Source organism: Episyrphus balteatus, chromosome 3 (genome assembly GCF_945859705.1).
Source record: "Episyrphus balteatus chromosome 3, idEpiBalt1.1, whole genome shotgun sequence".
In the NCBI taxonomy this organism is placed as follows: domain Eukaryota; kingdom Metazoa; phylum Arthropoda; class Insecta; order Diptera; family Syrphidae; genus Episyrphus; species Episyrphus balteatus.
Window position 1 is genome coordinate 86,361,440 of NC_079136.1, and position 20,066 is coordinate 86,381,505.

The 20,066-nt window shown below is 31.0% G+C and overlaps 2 protein-coding genes across 2 annotated transcripts; one reads left to right on the forward strand and one right to left on the reverse strand.

Annotated features, from left to right (window-relative positions):
- Positions 1–3,431: 3,431 nt before the first annotated feature.
- Positions 3,432–4,731, reverse strand: LOC129916055 (S-formylglutathione hydrolase). Its single transcript, XM_055995817.1, has 2 exons — positions 4,600–4,731; positions 3,432–4,516 (listed from the first exon to the last, which is right to left on the reverse strand). Exon 2 carries the CDS (start codon positions 4,507–4,509, stop codon positions 3,652–3,654), a length of 858 nt encoding a protein of 285 aa, XP_055851792.1. The 5' UTR covers positions 4,510–4,516; positions 4,600–4,731; the 3' UTR covers positions 3,432–3,651.
- A 4,938-nt stretch (positions 4,732–9,669) lies between these two features.
- Positions 9,670–18,392, forward strand: LOC129916497 (uncharacterized). Its single transcript, XM_055996487.1, has 4 exons — positions 9,670–10,179; positions 10,245–10,472; positions 10,534–10,874; positions 18,072–18,392. The coding sequence occupies exons 1-4, from the start codon at positions 9,899–9,901 to the stop codon at positions 18,293–18,295; spliced, it is 1,074 nt and encodes a 357-aa protein (XP_055852462.1). The 5' UTR covers positions 9,670–9,898; the 3' UTR covers positions 18,296–18,392.
- Positions 18,393–20,066: the final 1,674 nt, after the last annotated feature.

Consider the following 20,066-nt stretch of genomic DNA (forward strand, 5'->3'; position numbering starts at 1 on the left):
ATGTTATCTTTTGATGAAAATTTTTTTTTTTCGAAACTCATTATTAACGGTACCTGCCATATAACTCTAGCAATGACTATGTATGTATTATTTTATTTAGTAAATTTTACTATTATATTACAATTTTATAATAAGTGTGAATACATAACAAAACCAATAAATACACAAAGTAAAACAATTAAAATGTCAATTAGTGCAATATTTATAATTTTATTTCATTGATGTTGATTGTTTGCTGTTTTTTCATCAAGTTAATTTTATTTCTTGCCTAACCTTATTACAAAATTCACGGTTAGTTCAAGTTTTCTACCCAAATATTCAGCAGTCCTTTTTTTTTTAGATTATACACATTACGTGTGTTATAATATAATATATTATAATGACTGAACGAGTCACCTACGGTTATTATTGCCTGGAGTCCTCGGCTACAGAAATTAAAAATTCCCATTCTTTATCTCAGCAAATACTATTGGAATGGGCCTCCTCCAGTTCCATCCTTTATTAATCGTTTTCTTACATTTTATTTAATATTTATTTAATATTTTGAATAAAAAAAACTTACATTTTTGCTTCAAAAGATCTATTCCCTAATAAAACAAAGATAGAAATACTTCGGGGAGAAACTTCATTACCGATAGGTATATTTATAGGGGAAATCTCTACTAGAAAGTTTTTCCATTCAAAAATTATTGCCGATACCGATTTTTCGGGAAAGATAAATTTTTCCCAACTTTATTGATTAATTTTACAAATGTTGATAAGAGATTTTTAAATCTATTAAGATTATTTTCATTCTTTATTTCTGATGGTAATTCATTAAACAATTTAAATCCACGATAAAAGAGAGTATTTTGAGATCTGGTATCTCTGTATAATTGAAGTCTAAAGTCATCATTTGATCTTAAATGTAAAATCACTTAACTTTAGAAAAATATTCTTTATTCAAAATAATCCATAATGTATGTACATTAGATGTAAGTTTTTCTTTTATTTTGTAATTATATAATATCTAATTATAATTTTTGTTTTAAGAAAATTTACCTATATACCGTTAGTATTTAACGGAATACACTAAAATAACCGTGTTTTCTTTTTTACTTGCGATATAGGTATTATAGGGCAAGTTTAGGATTCGTAAAAAAAATCGAACTCGAGATAACAATTTTACATGACATTACGATGATGGAGAATGCCAAAAAAGTGGGTCCGGCAATTCTGTCTGTCTGTCTGTGTGTCTGTCTCTATCTGGAGCTGCAGCCTAAACGAGTGAAGTGATTTTCTTCAAACTTGGTAGTTAGCAGTTTTTGGTGATTCCCTAGAGAGGAAATTGAAATTTTGTTTTTATGACCAAAACTAACGGTACCTGCCATATAACGGAAATAGAAAAGTTAATTTTTTTCAAAAACGGCTCTAACGATTTTGATTAAAATTTTTGTGTGTAGTACTACACATAAGAGACAACTTTTTAAATAAAAAAAATATTTTTTGTACCGTTATTAACGGTACCTGTCATAGAACGGTTTTTTTCGTTTCTGAATATTTCGTACAACATTAACCCGATTTGAATGAAAATTTGTATACAAAAGTGTGTAAGTAAAGATAATATTAAAATTTTAGAAAATTTTCAAAAAACGCATTTTTGGTTTTTTAAAAAATTATTCAAAATTTTTTTTTGAAAAATCAATTTTTTGAAAACGGATCAATGAAAAATTTTGAAATTTAGTTTTTATGTGTAAATTAAATATTTCTTCAAAATGGCATACCAACTTTTTTTTTGAAAAATGTTAAAAAATTTTTATATATAAAAAATTATTTTTTTAAAAAACGGCTCCTACAATTTTCGAAAATTTTTTTCTAAAAATACTTTTTTATACAAAAAATAAAATGGCATATTTGTTTTTTTTTTTTTAAGATAATTTAAAACGGGGTTTAATTAATTATAAAAACAGATTTAATTTTTTTATACTACTTTTAATTTTAAATTTCTTGAATAAAAAGCTTTAACATTATAGTTACTTTAAGCATAAGAGCAAGTACGTGCGACCTCAGTCGTGCAATTTATTTTTTCTTCAAATCAGATTTTCTGCCAAACAGATAATTTTATTTGAAAGAATTTTTTCATAAAAGAGCATTTACATAATTTTAATATAAACAAGAAATACAATTTCAAAAAAAGTAGTTTTTGGATAAAAAAAAAATTATAAACATTTTTTTTTTTTGAAAAATCAAATTTTTCGGTTTTATTTCTGTTTTCGATGTTGATTAGTGGTTTCTACAAAATGGCATACCTACCAATTTTATTTTAAAAATTTTTTTTCCAAAAAATTATTTATAAAAAAGTTAGGATTTCAAATGTTGTATTATTCCTTTGAAAAACGGTTTTTTTTTTTTTTTGTTTTATATACCAAAATTTTAGCAACTTGAACTCTAAGAGCATGTTCGTGAAACCCAGTCGTGCATTTTACTTATTTTTCATTTACGACTGAGCGACTATTTTCTTCTGGGTAATTCCATGAAAAAGTGGACACGAATTTTGAACAAATTATGCAGTTTTTTTTACTTTTTGTAATAGCAAATTACTATTTACAAACGGTAACACTTTATGCAAGTTGCAAGAAAAGATTCTTTGTTGTATTCCCTTATGGATAGAAATTAAATTCAAGGAGAATAAATAATCTTAAAGCATTTTTAAAGCATAAGCTGCCAACTACAGAAGAATTTCACATGAAAATGACGGAAAAACAAGCCCACAGAAAATTGGATGAATCTAATAGTGATCATGACAATATGCCCTCGTGATTGCTAAAATAAATTAACATTTAAGCAATCTTCGTTACACAATATTCGATTTAAAAAAAACTTGAGTGAAAATGCATCTTTTCTTTACTTTTGGAACCACAAATCGCAGGTAACATGAGTTACCAAAATAATGTAGCGTGAGTTACCTAAACATTTTCAAATTTTTCCTCGAAATATCGAATAAATGTTTGGTTTTGTCACTAATATTAAAAGTTTGTAATTTTTTATGTATGGAATCTTCATTTAAAACAAATTAAGATTCTTAATTTCGCAGAAAAACTTCATACTGTGGGACTCTTAAATCTCGTGTCCGATTTTTGGAACGTGAGTTACCATCATACTTTTATTTATCCCAAGCAAATACTAAAATTAAAGAAACATTTTTTTGTTAATTATGAAAGTAATGGTTATGCTCCGTTCATGGATAGTTAATTCGTATCAATTTATATTAAAATTAACACAAAAAAAATTATTTATGTATCGGAAATTTTTGTGAATGTAACGTGAGTTACCATGGAATTGCCCTTCTAGAAAACTTAATTTATTTTCAAAATCATACATTGTATAGAAAAGCAACAAGATTACCGTTAGTATTTATACCCACTTGTCCCGATAAATAAAATTGTCTGCAATAATTTTATCAGCTGCATTTAATGAGCTGCATTTTTAATAATAATTCCCATCCTTATCTAATAAATACAAAACTACTTAAGTCAATCATTGTATTTTTCAAGTACCTTTTTATTAAATGAGCACTTTGGCTTTATTCCAATATAAAAAAAAAATTATTAACATTCACAAAGCTGTGTGTATAAAATTCTATAAACAAAAAACATAATAATTGCCTCAAATCTATTCTTTATTCAAGAATTTTGCATGATAATTTACATGCTCACCAATAAATGTAGCAATATAATAATAGCTATGATCATAGCCTTCTCTTTGCTTATAAATTGTTTGCAAATGATCATTGCTAGCAGCAACCTCAAGAAAATTATCTGGCAAAAGTGACTTACTCTTCAAGAAATTATCTTCAGTTCCTTGATCAATTAGAATTTCAATTGGGTTAGCTGAATATTTTGATGCCAATTCAGTGGCATCCCAATTTTTCCATTCTTCCTTATCATCGCCCATATAACCTTTAAAGGCTTTTTGACCCCAAGCACATTCACATGGATTACAAATGGGAGCAAATGCTGAAACAGATTGATATAATCCAGGGTTTTTAAGGGCAGATATTAAAGCACCATGTCCGCCCATACTGTGGCCAGTGATTGATTGTTTTTTAGTGACTGGTAAATTGGAATTGATCAATGCAATTAGTTCATTGGTAACATAACTGTACATTTGATAGTTTTTTGACCAAGGTTCTTGAAGAGCATCGACATAAAAACCAGCTCCAGATCCAAAGTCATAGCTATCGTCTTCTCCGGGAATTTTAACATCTCTCGGGGATGTATCTGGATTAACAACACATAGGCCATTCTCGGCGGCGTATTTTTGAAAGCCAGATTTGTGAATAAAATTCTCATGGGTACAGGTAAGGCCACTTAGGTAATATAATACCGGACAAGCAATTTGTTCTTCTATGGCTTGTGGAGGCAAATAAACACCGAGTTTCATTTCACATTTAAGAACTTCAGAAAAATGAGAATAAACTCGCTGTTCACCGGCGAAACATTTTGATGTAGATATTAATTTCAAAGCCATAATGATGCTGGATGTTGAGAATAAAAACAAAATTAAATATAGTTAATAAAGAAATTCATATTTATTTTAAATTAAAATCTTCAAAAGTACCTTTACAAAAATTTAATTTCGTCTGAGTTCTACTTTGACAGCTGTAGTGCTAGCCGTATGAAGATGACACTAAATAGTTTTGTTCAATGAAGTTGTGTCGGGTCGGGAGTTTTTTTTTTCAAATTGGGAATTTTCAAGAATACGAATGGGAACTCAGCGAAGAGAAAAAAAATGGGATTTTCAGTGATACTTATTAAGGCTTATAGCCTTTTCACACCAAAACCAAAAACGCGGTTTATGGCAAAAAGTTTTCAAAAACCTGAAAAGCGTTCACACCACAAATTTATAGGTTTTTGTTTGACGTTTCAAATTTTTTGACATCCAAATGTCAAGTTTTCGATGGGATTTAATTTTTGTTGTTTAAATCAGCTTGAGATCACAAAATTGATGAAATAAAATGAACTCTGGCAATTTAAATATAATTTTATTTATTTGGTCGTTAAATTGTGTAGTTTCATTTTAATTTCTTCCGTAGAATAATATATTGGCCACCCATCTAATTCTTTAGACATTTTGATGTAAATATGGCCGTTTTTTCGGCTGCCTTTGAGCTATGGCTCCTTTTCAGCCCAAAGTTCCTTCTTCTTCGGTCCCCCACATTTTGTTTGTCTATTTTTTCTGCTTTGCCATTTTCTATAATTAATAGGGGTATTCACGATCCGATGCAACTGGTCTTGTATCATTGCAAAAGTGTAAAATCTTACAACACTACACCAACAAAATATACGGATTAAAATTTTACAACAGTCTTGCACTTTTGCTATACCCTAGACCTATTGCAAAATAAAAATACAATAGAGTAAAATTATTTTTGACAGATGGCAGCTCACCGTCGCGTCGCCCATGATAAACAGTTTGTCTTTTTTATTCTGTTTATTATGGTTGTCGGCTTGTCGGTACTCATGTCCCGTAATTTAGTTTCTTTTGATGTAAAATAATTTGTGAAAATTAATTAACCCGAACAAAACAAAGAATTAAATTATAAAAAATGGAAAAAAAGAAGAAGCAACAATGTAGGAACAACCATGTTAAAAAAAAACATCATGGATTTCATTCATGCTTCAATATTTACTTCTTCTTCCTTTTTCTCGGCGCTGTTATGATCTCGATGTCGAGGGGATCATAACCTTCCCACGTTACTGCTTCACACTAGTGATCCGCCTGTGGGGTTCGCCGGGTTGACCTCAGAAATCGGCGGCAAGCCTCTCGGTTTTGTATTGTTCCGTTTCTGAGGCCAACTGAATGCTGGTGTTTTTGCATTTGCTTGTACCAGGAGTTTTTAGGCCTACCTTTCTTATTATTTCGTGTTGGAACGTTGTATGATATTGCTTTTTTGACGGGGTTCTCAGGATCTCTCCTTTGAACATGGCAATACCAACTGAGTCGGTCGTGTTCAATTTTTTGGGAGATGGTGTTTTTAACATGAAGGCTTCCTCGGATCTTCGTACTTCTAATTCTATCAAGCTTTGTTACTCCTGCTGTCATACGAAGCATCTTCATCTCAGCTGCCGTTAACTTACTCTCATACTTTTTGTACATTGTCCAACATTGTGAACCGTATGTGAGTGCTGAACGCACAACTGCGGTGTAGAGCCTTCCTTTCAGCTTAGGGGGCATTTTTCGATCACAGAAGATAGCAGAATTTTCCCGCCACTTCATCCACCCTACGCTTACGCGATGATTGATATCGTCATCACAAGTACCTTCGTTATTTATCATAGACCCCAGATATTTATACTTTTCACACTTGGGAAGCACTACACCATTCAAATAAATGTCAGGAATAGGCCTGTGTGGATCAGAAAATGGGCAGCATAGGTATTCTGTCTTTTTCGTGCTTATGCGGTACCCACTACCTTCTAGAACATCCATCATACATCAAGTGCTCGTTGCAGGGATATCGGGTCTTCACTTATGATGGCTCCATCGTCAGCAAAGAATAACTGATGCACTTTTGGGTCCGTCACTTTGCCTTTAATATTTACTATAGATAGGGGCGTTCACGATCTATTGTAAAAAAATAAAATTTTACATTTTTACTACGCCTGTTGCACCAGATCGTAAATACCCCTAATAAGTTATCTTTGCTTGTCAGTTCTGTTTTTTTTTTGTCTGCTGTCAGTTCTTTTTTTTTGTCTGCTGGATTGTTGCTGAATTCCTGAAAAGGTTTGTTTGGTTATTTCGTTTGGAATTGAATGTTTTCATTTTCAGGTTTTTGGCAAGTTTAATCAAAAACTTGTGTTTTACGAAAACTTGTGGTTTATGAAAAATGTATGGAAAAACTCGTGTTTTTGATATAGGTTTTTAGGGTTTTTCGCAAAAACCGCGTTTTTGACTTGGTGTGATAAGGCTATTAACTACACACCCCTTTTTGTACAAAAGTGAAAATATTTTTTTTCTGCTTAGCGAAATTATTTTGTATGTGAAAAAGAGTTTTTTAGACCAAAAAATAAGCTTTCTGCATCATTTGTTTTAATTTTCTAGCCCGAAAAACTATACAAAAATGCGTTTGAAAATTTTCACTTATGTATTTTTTCACTTTTTTAGCCAATGTAGTTAAGGCCTTACAAAAAAAAAAAAATGTTTTTGTTGTGCACAAATTTTAATTTTTTTTTTGTTCATATTTACAGGCGGGTGGAAATCGATTCTGCATTTATTTTGAAATTTGTTTTACCTTGCAACGTTTTTGTATTGGAAAAAACCATAGAATTAATCCATAAGAATTTTTTCATACAAACACACTGTCGACAACGTTTTTTGTCATCGGTCGCCTTTGATGTGGGCTACACTTAAAATGGAACGCAGCTAATGATTTAATAAAATTTCCTTTCTTCTACATCTTTGAATTTATTTTCTGTGGCAAAAGGGAAAAAAATCACTGAATGCAATCATTAGTCCGAATTCAAGTATTTCTCCAACGGTAACCATCTACCATGGTTACCAAGTCTGTTTTTACATGCAGACTTTCCCGCAAAACTCATTTTGATTAAAGGTATAACTACAATAGCCACTTTTTGCAAAAAGTGGAAAATTTACAAAAGTAACATTTAAAAATAATAAATTATATAAAATATAAGCTATCTATATCATTCTTTTAAATGTTGCGGCCGAAAAACCAGTCGGAAAATGAGTTTGAAAATTTTCACTTTTTGCTAAAAGTGGCACTTGTAGTTATACCTTAAGGGCCAGTTGTACAAATATTTAATCCGTGGATCAGCAACTTTTATCTTCTGAAATCGGTGGTAAAGTTGCGTTTTAGCACTCTTTCAAGGTTCACATTATTTGAAAATAGCCACATCCATGCTTGAACCGAAGTTGACTCGCAGCTAATCCGCCGAAATCGGTGGGTTAAATTCCTGATCCGAGGCTGAACCACGTTTGTACAACTAGCCCTAAGGGCCAGTTGTACAAATATTTAATCCGTGGTTTAGCAACTTTTATCTTCTGAAATCGGTGGTAAGGTTCCGGTTTAGCACTGGTGCAAGGTCCACATATGTAAAAATAGCCACATCCATGCTTGAACCGAAGTTGACCCGCAGCTAATCCGCCGAAATCGGTGGGTTAAATTCCTGATCCGAGGCTGAACCACGTTTGTACAACTGGCCCTAAGGGCTAGTTGATGATCCGCAGCTAACTAGCCGAAATCGGCGAGTTAAATATCTGAACCAAGGCTGATCCACGTTTGTACAACTGGCACTAAGTGCCAGTTGTACAAACGTGGATCAGCCCACCATAATTGTGGCTATTTCTACATATATGAACCTTGAACCAGTGATAAACTTCAGCCTTGCTACCGATTTTAGAAGATAAAAGTTGCTGATCCACGGATTAAATATTTGTACAACTGGCCCTAAGTGCCTGGCTACACGGTGATTTTCCAATCGCCTAAGCAGTGAGTTTGTAGGCAAGAGGGATGAGGAGTGAAGGGGGGAGATGCTCACGAAGGGGACCGAATTTTCTGAGGGCAGTACAGTTCCATTGCTAATTTTTCCTCTTTTTGACGTTTGTTCCTAGAAAATGTAAAAGTGGAACGTGACTGGGCACAACAGTGTGTAACCACCGCATGTGATTTTTCAATCGATTGAAAAATCACTGCGTAGCCAGGCACTAATAGCCTGTTTTCAGTAGAACCCAAATGAGATAATAGGTGTGTTTTTTGTTTATCGATATAGATTTTGTGCAAAAAAAACAACATCGAGATTTTTGAAATCAAAACAATTTACGTGTTAAAAACAATAAAAACTTTATCTGTATAGATTTTTGAAAAATCCAGATAATTATCCAGATTTTTCTTTCTCTCGATAAAAACTGTAGTGCTAAGAGGAAGTTTAATTGTTGTGTTCATACAGAAATATCTGAAAATATCAAAAAAAAAAGCGGAGAAAATGAGGTCTGAAAAAAGCTGTCATAGAAAAAAATAATCAAAAATTTGTTTGACATGGTTGTATTGAAATGTTAATATTTCGAGGTATACGCAATGCGCTTTTCAGATAAAAGTCTTAAATGGATCCTGATAAGATTGTTGAACAAATAAAGAGTATAGAAATTGTTGTTTTAGACCAAAAAATAAGCTTTCTGCATCATTCGTTTTAATTTTTCAGTCCGAAAAACTATGCAAAAAAGCCAAAAAAAAATATTTTCACTTTTGTACTTTTTCATAAAGTGGTGTATGTAGTTAAGCCTTTAACCCTATTGCAAAAAAAAAATACAATGGTGCAAAATTTGTTTGTTGTAGTTGTAGTAGTAGGTAAATAAAATTAAGCAATTTTACACCTTTTCGCTGTACCGGATCGCAAATACCCCTATAACTTTATATTTCAAAAATTGTCGCCACATTTATTGTGAGTTGACTTTAGAAATAAAAAATTACCTTTATTTGAATTGAAATTTTCTAAAAAAATCTAACAAAAACAACAACAATGATTTTTTGATACAACAACCAAAATTAACTTTATTTAATAAAAGAACGGACCACTGCGTACTAGGCCTTAACCTGTGGTTTGAAATTTAAAAAAAGCCCAAAATTCTCTGAACGCACTCATTACTCCGAATTTATTTTTTGTATTCAACCGTCGCGTCGCCATACTGTCTGAAGAAATTTCCTCTACTGCGACTAGTTTTTAAATTTCTTGGAAATACACATTTCAAAACCAACTGCAATTTTGAGTAGATCAACCAGCAGCAAGAATTACTGTATTTTTTAAATTGGAGTGTGTAACAAGTTATAATCACAAAGCAATAATAAGAAAATTTGATTTAATCTTATAATTAACAAATAAATTAAAATAAACTTAAAAAAATGTCTGTCAATACTTCTGAATTAAATAACCAAATGGAAAATCAAATGGATGATATGTGCAACTACCTAGAAAAGCTTGTAACAATTGATGAGAGCGAGGTAATTGATGATTCCAATATTCCACCAAATGGTGGTCAAGGATTCACAGCTCCAAATAAAGAACCATGTCAGACTTATGCACCACCTGGTTTCAGTGGTGGCTCTCAAGTTCTTCCTTATTCTTCTGATATTGGTACAAATCCAATGAATCCAATTATTTTTCCTCAATATTCTCAATTAAAGTAAGTTTATTAATAAAAAAATTCATAATCTAGAACTTTATTAAGCTTGTTAACTTGCGTTTTAGTTATGGCCTCGTGGGTGCTTCTCCGCAACACGCATCAAACACAGTTACAAGTGTTTTGGCTAATTCAGCCCATGCAAGCACTTCCACTCCCAGATTTCCTTCCACTTCGTCTTCTTCGAATCCAAGAACTAAAAAACGTCCGAATTACAAACAATCAGAAAAAGATCCCGATGTTTCTGGAATTGATATAGAAGCAACCATGAAAGAGCTTGGTCTTACTCCAGAATCGTAAGAACCAGCAACCAACAAAAAAATCCAAAAAATCATGAATTTCTTTTTCCTATTTCAGATTAGAACCAAAAGGTGTTCATAAATTATTCCTTTTGTATAGCGATTTAGAATTTGCTATTCACGCTGAATATATTTCACAAACTGTTTACGATCAAAAGACTATTCCAAATACTTTGAGTGTTTCAGCTCAAACTAAATTTGCCGTCTGGAGTAGCTATAAACTGCATCGTAATTTGAAAGAGGTACTCAAGAGACCAATGCCATCAGAATACAAATCGGCTTTTGATAAATGCGAAGAAGCTTTGGCCGAATTGCAACAAGCTATTGTTAGTCTGGACAGTTTTAAGCATTGTGCGTTAGAGCATCGAAAGGGAGAATTCATTACTCATGAGGCAGAAGGTATGATTTTATTATATATTTTGATTCGAAGATTTTGATTTGATTTTATATATTACTAGCTGACCCGGCGGACTTCGTTCCGCATTTTTCTAGTATTTATTTTCAATTTTTGGCTTTGTAATGTATTAACCTTTTCCAATACAAAAAAATCGGGCCACAACTTGATACATGGAGCACAAACATAAAATTGTATAAAGTATTAAAAAAAGCAAACCATTTGTCTGACAGCTATTTATTATAATTTTAATTGGAATGTGTACGAAGTTTCATTAATATTATTATTAAGGTATAACAACATAAATCTTCAGCGGAAAGCAAATGTTCTTAACAGATCCTATGGAGTTACAATAATTTTGCTTTCCCAGGTGATATGTATGTTGTATGCATGCCACTGTTATTTTCTGTTATTGGCACGGGTTTTTTGCGTCAAATATAGTAAAAAAATGTTTTTAAAAACAAAATTGTATGTGTCTCGAACTCCTTTCAATCACTTGCAATCGCTACTAAAATTTGATAATCCAGTCAAATAAGGGTTTCACTTCGGAATTAATGCTAATAGAAATTTGTTTGCTCAATACCTTCGTTTTGGCATTCTATAACATACCTCAAAAATCTCATGTTTGCAAGTCGCGATTTTCAAGATCAAATCGCGAAATGGAGATTTTCAAAATAAGCAATAATAGACAATGGTATTATATAAACATATTATATAAAACTTTGAGGTATTTTTTAATGCTGATTACAAAAAATCTAAAATCAAAGCAATCTGACGTCTCTGAAAAAAGTTATATCTGTTTTTTTTTTTAAGTGTAAAAATACCTTTAAATCATGTCGGTTATGCTGGTAAACATATAAAATTCCAAAGTTTTCTTATTATTTTTTTTTTTAAACTGCACCTAACTTAGTTTAAACTGCAAAATTAGGACTTGCGGACATGAGATTTTTTTTTAGATTTTTGACATAAGTTATAGAATATCCAAACAAAGATAGAAACAAAAAAATTAATCTATCAGCACTAGTTATAAGATTGTTTTTTAGTGCATATACCAAAATTTCCCCATTTCTCAAAAAATACCAATTTTTCATAGGTATGAATGTTTTTTTCATTGCATTGTTTTGATTCTTAATGATAATGGATATGAAAACCTTCATGCTAAATTTTGTCCCTCTACCATAACTTTTAAGGGTTTTTCGGTAGTAATTTTGCAACTGTTATAATAATAAGGGTTAACAAATGAAAAACAGGTAAACTTTTTTCAGAGACGTCAGATTGTCTTGATCTTGTCTAGATTTTTTGGCATCAGCATTAAAAAATACCTCGAAGTATTGTATCATATGTGAATATAATACCATTGTCTATTATTGCTTATTTTGAAAATCTCCATTTCGCTTTGATAATCGCGACTTGCGGCATGAGATTTTTCTAAACTTTTGAGGATGACAAAACAAATATATTGAGCAAAAAAAATTTCTATTAGCATTCATTCCGCGGTTTACTCCTTTTTTCACCTTATTTGACTGTATCATGATATTTTTTGGCTCTTTGAACCCCAACTATTGAATTTGCTCATGACTTGACAGCAGCGCCACGTACCAGGTCCAACTCTAAAACAAAGCCTGTCTCGAATGAACCTTATCAAACGCAAAAAATTTCATAAAAGTCTATACAGCCGTTCGGACTCCAAATATGGAATTTAGCTATAACTTGACAACAGCGTCAAGTCTTTCGAACTCCAAATATGGAATATTTGCCTTTAATTTGACAACAGTGCCACCTACCGCATAGGCATACAGTTATAATTTACAAAACATGGATGGGCCTTATCACACAAACGAACTTTCACAAAAATCTGTAAAGTCTTTCGGACTCCAAATATGAAATTTGGTAATGCTGATCAAGAACATCTTGGTCTGTTCGATTTGGAACAACCAATCCTAACTGTGCCAATGCTTTACTTATTTGTCCTCAATAAAGATCAGAGATTGAATAAAATATCACAAGACGAATAAATATTTGTTTCACTCAAAGTGAATATTAGTTAAATTTTTTAAAAAGCGAGAGTGTTTTTTTACTCGTACAAATTGACAGCTATGTAAAGATGTGAGAAAAGGTATTATTTTTTTTGATACAAACCATCTACATATTAATACCTTTCAAACAAAAAAAAAATTACCAAAATCGGACCAGCCAAACGCGAGTTTATCGGCCACACACACTAAACGAACTCTTTTTTATATATAAGATAAGAAAGATGATTGTTTATTTTAAATAATTACTCAGTCAAGATTGAGTTAGCTTGTTAGATTTAAGCTTGTTAGATTTAAGCTTGTATTGAACCTCCTGATGAGATTAAGATTGTTTAGTAATTGCTTACTCCATTCGGTTAGATCCGTTTTGTTTAACTGATACTTACTTACTTAGGTCTTCACACCTAATAAGTCCGTATTTCATCCCTAGGAATACATAAGGCCTCAAATACACTATTACGCTATCGAGGGTGGTTTCCGGCTCCCCTCCCCCAAGCTCTTCTTAAGTGGCCCTGATTCTTCCTTTAACAGTTACAATACAACTCACAATTATCTTCATAATTTTGTGTGCTGATTCCTAATCCGAAGTCAAAATTGGCCTAGCACGTTACGTTTGTATTATATTCCCGTTAGAAAATTTCGAAAAATCATTTTTTTTGCTGTTTTCGAAGCAATCCATCAGTAAAAATTCTGTTTTGCTATTTTGAATAGTAATTTTTGCAAAGTATTGATGAAATAAATTAAAAACACATTTTCACTAACTTTTAAAAAAAGAAGCAATGCATTTGGTGTTATATTTTAGTCACAAATTCATTTTATAAATTTTACTGGTGAAATTTCATTTTACTAAACAGTAAAATTTATAAAATGGATTTGTGAATAAAATTTAACACCAAATGCATTGCTTCTTTTTGAAAAAAATATTTGAAATAAGCTCCCAACTTATTTCATCAATATTTTGCTCAAAATAAAAGTTGAAAGCATTTAAAATAGCTAAACAAAATTTTTACTGATGGATTTTACTCAGTGCCGGTTTAAGCACTACCGTCGCCCCTGGGCAAGATTGCAAGTGGCGCCTCTAAAAAAAAATTCATCTAAAAACAATTTTTTAAATCACGAAAAAAAGCAATAGCAGATTATGTCTTACCTCTCATATACTTGTTAATGCATTTATTAAAAATGTGCAGTGTATTAACTTAAAAAGGTTAACTTAAAAAAAAAAATTAATTATTCATGTCATTTAGGCTCAATTGACAAGACTACCTTTATCTCTGACTTTTTTGTTTAAACACATTTAAAGATTAGGTACAGTTGGTTTTATTTGAACAATATTTTTTCAAAAACTTTTTCAACTAGGTACATTAATGTCGTTTTCGATTGGAATCACTCATTGATTCACTCATTCCGAAATCCAATAAAAAACTTTGAATCGCTTCCACCCAATTCTAAAATTTAATATCTGTATTGGTGAAAAATCAAATATTTTGTTTTTGTTTTTTCACTAGGAGAATAAAAAACTTGCAGCACGCTTCTTAATGATTCCAGGCGCTTCCGGACGGCCAATCGAAAACAACATACCTTTATAAGTATAAGGTTTGTTCGTTGTGAGCTCTAGGGCACTCTGGGTCGCTCCGAATTCGTTGTCAAGCGTTTTTTGTAGCTCCTTTTTCAACCAGAGTTATTTCCTCTGTGTTCAATGTTCGCTGATGAAACTAAGGCTCTGAGGTGTTCGATGTAAAATGAAAAATGATGGGGGCGCCTTCATTCTTCAAAAAGTTTAGGACAAACAATACGAGCGCCCTTGAAAATGTAAAATAGAAAAAAATTGGGGCGCCTTTGTGAATGTAAAAAAAAATAAAACATCGATTGGAAAGAGTTCGTTATTTATATAACTTTTGTAAAAGTTCGGGGCGCCTGCGGCGCCCCTCAATTCTTGCGCCCCTGGGCGACGGCCCAGGCTGCCCCCCCCCCTAAAACCGGCTCTGATTTTACTGATAGCTATAACAGAGCATTTACCATAAAGAAACTGATCATTAAAAATTCATATTACTTTCTCCCAAGAACAAAAACATACTTTTCTTATATGTAGATTTTAGTATTTATTAAAAAAATTTCGATCAGCTCCCGTTTTTGAGATATAGTAGTTTTTTTGAGGTTTTCTTGATTTTGTGATTCTCTAACGCGTATAGCTCAAAATCCTAATTTAAGATATTTCTTTATAGAAAAATAGTATATAAAATTACAAAACACGTATAAAATAAAATGCACGACTGGGTCGCACGAACTTGCTCTTAGAGTTAAAGTTGCTTAAATTTTTAAGACTTTTTATATAGAAATTTGTAAAAAAAATAAAATTCGTTTTTTAAAAAAATAAAATAAAATCTGAAATTAAATTGCCCTCCAAAACAAGTATGCAGTTTTGATTGATATATTAAGGTGCATTTTTAGAAAAAAAATTTTCAAAATCGTTAGAGTCGTTTTTTAAAAAACTAATTTTTTATAAATAATTTTTTGGAAAAAAAGTTTTAAAATAAAATTGGTATGCCATTTTGTAGAAATCACTAATCAACATCTAAAAACAAAATTTCAAAAAAATTCAATGTCCCGTTTTCGAAAATTTGATTTTTCAAAAAAAAATTTTCAAAATTTTTTTAAAAATCCAAAAATATTTTTTTTGGAAATTTTATTTTTGGTTTATATTCAAATTACATAAATGCTTCTTCACAAAAAGTTTCGTTGACATCGAATAAGCAGTTTCGGAGATAATCGGATTTGAAAAAAACGGTTCTATGGCAGGTACCGTTAATAATGATTTCCAAAAAAAAAATTTTCATTAGAAAATATACCTTAGCTTAAAACTAACACTTGAATTTTTTAAACAAAATCGTTGGAGCCGTTTTCGAGATATTTCAATTTTACTAAAATCGGTATATGACAAGTACCGTTATTTTTGGTCCAAAAAAATTAATTCCAAAAACCCCTCTGGAGAGTCGCCAAATAACGCTACATACCAAGTTTGACATCAATCGGTCCATCCGTTTAGGCTGTAGCTCCTTATACAGACAGACAGACAGACAGACAGACAGACAGACTGACAGACTGACAGACAGACGGACAGACGGACTTCCGGGACCCACTTTTTTGGCATTGTCTATCATCGTAATGTCATGGAAAAATGTTATCTCAACTTTTTTTTTTTGTACGAATGCATAACTTGATATATAGTACCTAGTAAAAATGATAAGCTAGAATTTTTCTGGAATCAGATTTAGATTCAGGAAAGTCAAATCTTTCATAATTTCAAAAAAATTATTTGAAGGAGAAAAAAAAGATAAATTTTGCAGACCAGTGTAATTAGAATATAGATTTTCCTCGTTCTGTGGGTCTTGAGCTAAATTCAAACTGGTTAAAAATTAATTTTAAATTAGCATCAAATTGGCTCTGAAAAATCTTTAACTTTCGTTAGCAAAGCGTTATTTCCGTCTGTTTTTGAAATTCTAAAGAAACAAAATTTGTTTATGTTTAATTTTAACTTCCCCAAATGCTTCTTATTTTAGATTAATCAAACAGCAAAATAGAGGCCGATATTTTATTCCCCAACAGAAGGCGCACTGAGCCAAAAAACTGAACGCTACCATGAATTCGATTTTACATCGAACATCTAAGTGCATTTTAGGACTCAAGTTTAGCAGTTTTCAGTTTTGTTTAATTAAAAAATCTATTTACAGGCCGTATTACTTGGATAACCTCAGCAATACCCCAATATTAAATCATCTTTTTTTTCACTTGATAAGAAACGAAGTTAATTTTAACTGAATACGAGAATGACTCAGATAAATAGAAATTTCACTGCATTGCTTGAAGTTAAAAGTGTTTTCTAAATTGAGAGTTTTTTTTACCGACTTCCAAAAAGGAGGAGGTATTCAATTCGTCTGTATTTTTTTTTTTTTTTATGTTTGTTACCGCATAACTTTGGACTGAGTTAACCAATTTTGATAATTCTTTTTGTAGTGGAAAGCTGGTGGCTGCAGTGTGGTCCTATTTTAATTTCGTTCACTTTTAGCCATGGGAACTATTTTAAAAACCATAAAACCCAGTTTTGATCCATGGAAGTCGGTTTTGTTTTTTTTGCTAAAAATGATTATTTATTCTCACATTTAAATAGCTGCACGAAACTTTTTTATCAACTATATGTAACTGCAGTCGATTCTTAATTCCGCTAAAGCAAATTTTTTTGAAAAAATAAATAAGAACCATTATTAGGCTTTATACAAAAAATTAGTTCGTACAATTTTATATATAAAAACATTGAAATTAAACTTTCTTAAAAATATTCTCATCTAAGGGGAATATTTTTAAGAAAGTTGACCACCTAGATTTCCATAGATTTATTTATACCACAGGTCTTTAAAAATTTTCATAAAATACTTTTTTTTACATTTTGCATCGAAAAACAGATTTCAAATTTTTTTTAAGGAAAATGTGCAATAGCTATGAAATTTTTAGAGTGTTTATGTACTCATCCAATTATTGTAGAAAATTATAAAAAAAAAGAAATAAATAAAATTCATTCATTCGTGGTTGTAGTGAACGAAAACGTAAGATGATAAAATTTCAAATACACTGAACGAAAAAAAGTCAATATTTTATGAACTGGTTGCGATAGAACTTGTTTCTATCTGGTTTTAGATAGAAATGGTTTCGGGAGGAGGGCCCCAATCGGATCGATGAGGACTTTTTAGATTTAATTTATGATGGTGTTTCCAACAATCCTACCAAATTTCAGCTTGCTGGGAATTAATGTAACCTCGGATGTCTAAATTGACTGGACTATCCATTTGTTTCGATTCATATCAATTATATTTTACTGAACAAACATTTGTTGCATTGAATATATTTGTTAGTGTTGGTTTTCTAATATTTTCGCTTTTCATCTTAGATTGAGCCTAAAAAATATTTACTCGGTCATTGCAACCACTTTTTTTTTAATTAGTCGCGTTAATCGAAAATGTGCTTTTATTATTATAAAATAAAATATATTGTATAGAAAAAACAAAAACGACACTGGTTAACTCCCACATGCGTTAAGTGTTATTGTATTGTTAAAAAATTTAAATAATATTGTTGTTTACTTTTAAAAATGCTAATATTCTTAATTTTAAATTTTAGTATATCTCGAACCACTTATGGCAGCTTTAAATCATTTGACTGGATGTGTTGAGAAAAGTCGCATGTACATTCAGGTTTACGAACGGGCATTGAACGCCCCAGAAATATACAAACCAGCTCTTTTGGCTGCTCGTGAAGAGAAACCTCAACCTTCACCAGAAGCAAGTTATGAAGAAGTGCCAAGTACTAGCCGCCCAGCAATGGCTCGTCGTTACATCGGTTAAAAAATTTATAATTCATACTTTTGAACTCATACAATTTATTTTGAAATGTCATTTATTTATATTTTTTATATTGAAATTATTTTTTTATGTGTGTGTATTTTTTGTGTTTGTTTGATTGTATTGCTTATCTGTATGTTTTGTTTAGCATAATTTTTGTACCTGATGTGGATTTTTGTATTAAAAGTTTTAATTGCATAACTAATGTATTAAAAGTTTTAATTACATAACTTATAAAACCAGAGCGACATTTTTGATAATGTCTTTAGATTAATTAAAAAAAAAAAAAAACAAAATAAAACTTTAAAAGTCCTTAATGTTCAATCGAAAATGGGTTTATAAACTTAAATTTTATGAATGTATTGTCCTATTAATATGTCAAATAATAAAAATTAAAAATAATGTCATGGTTTTCTAATTTATACATATACATTAGTGTGGTTCAAAAAATATTTTTTTTCGATTTTCGGTCGGGCCACCCCCTAAATTTGTTCGACTTATCTACAACACTAACGTTGAAATTTCAATTCGCTATCTTAACCGCAAGAGGGTGCTAGTAAAAGTTCAATTTTTAGGTTTTGTAGGTAATCTTCATTTTTTTTTGAAAAAAAATATTTTATTTATGTTTAAAAATTGATTAAAAATTCGATGCGCAGTAGGGATGGCGGTTGTTAGTACAAAAACCGGTTGTCGGTTTTTCCGGTTTTTTTTCCTTTCGGTTAAACCGGACGGTTTTAAACCGGGCCAAAAAACCGGTTTTTGGAAGAACCGGTTTTCGTTTTTTTTCCTTGATTTGACATTCAAAAAAAAAAAATTAACCTAATTTGTGAACCAAAAAAAAGCTCTTCGAAGAAAATCCCTAAGCAAAGCTTTTTTTAGTTTGATTCTTAACTCACTCTTAGTAGGAGTTTTGTGGAATTTTTAAAGCTGAACATGAATGAAAATTTATAATTAAATGGTTAGTTGAGAGAGGGAATAAAAGTTTTTACGGTTTTCAGTTATTTGTTTTGTCGAGTCTTTGTTTTTTTATTCTTCCGGTTTTTTTTTGCAAAAACCGGTTTAAACCGGGAGGACAAAAAAAACCGAAAAAACCGGTTGACCGAAGCAAAAAAACCGAAACCGGTTTAAACCGGCCTTTTCGAGACGCAATTAAGGAAATTAAGTTATACAATATTTTCTTATTGAAATAAGTTAAGGACATTTTTAGAAGCATTAAATTACGAGAAAAATTGAGAGATTTTATGCATTTTTTGAACTTTGAAGAATCCATTTTAGAAATTTAATTCACAAAAAATAAAAAAAAAAAAATAGTACTAAATATTTCAATTTTACTTCTTTGTTTAAACATTTTTGGTTTAAAACTTATTTTTTTTAAAAATGATATAAACGTCAGATTTTTGGTTTTTGAAAAAGGTGAAACAATTTATTGTAAGTGTTGCTATTTTGTTTTCAAATTCAAATACAATATGTATTTTCACTTAAGTGCTTTTAAAAGGGTCAAAAACATTGTTTTTTAACTTAATTCTTTCCCTTTTTTTTGACATTTAGAATTTAGACTTTTTTCCTGGAGTGCACTTTTCTATATTTGAATTGTGTTTGGAATAGCAGAAAAGGGAAAAAGGAACAAAAAAAGCTCCGGGAAACCGTAAGAATAAGGGAAAAGAAGAAAAATTCTCCAGAAATTGTCAGTTAGGGTTACATTCATCCTCCTTCCTCCTCTTACTAGGCGGTTACTCAAGAAAATTATGATAAAGAGCCAAAATACAAGATGTTT

Excerpts from the sequence above, each read along its gene's own strand:
- LOC129916055 (XM_055995817.1), bottom strand. The coding sequence starts at position 4,509 with ATGGCTTTGAAATTAATATCTACATCAAAATGTTTCGCCGGTGAACAG.
- LOC129916497 (XM_055996487.1), top strand. The coding sequence starts at position 9,899 with ATGTCTGTCAATACTTCTGAATTAAATAACCAAATGGAAAATCAAATG. Across the intron at positions 10,473-10,533 it reads CTTGGTCTTACTCCAGAATC|ATTAGAACCAAAAGGTGTTC; the intron begins GTAAGAACCAGC and ends TTCCTATTTCAG. Across the intron at positions 10,875-18,071 it reads CATTACTCATGAGGCAGAAG|TATATCTCGAACCACTTATG; the intron begins GTATGATTTTAT and ends TTTAAATTTTAG.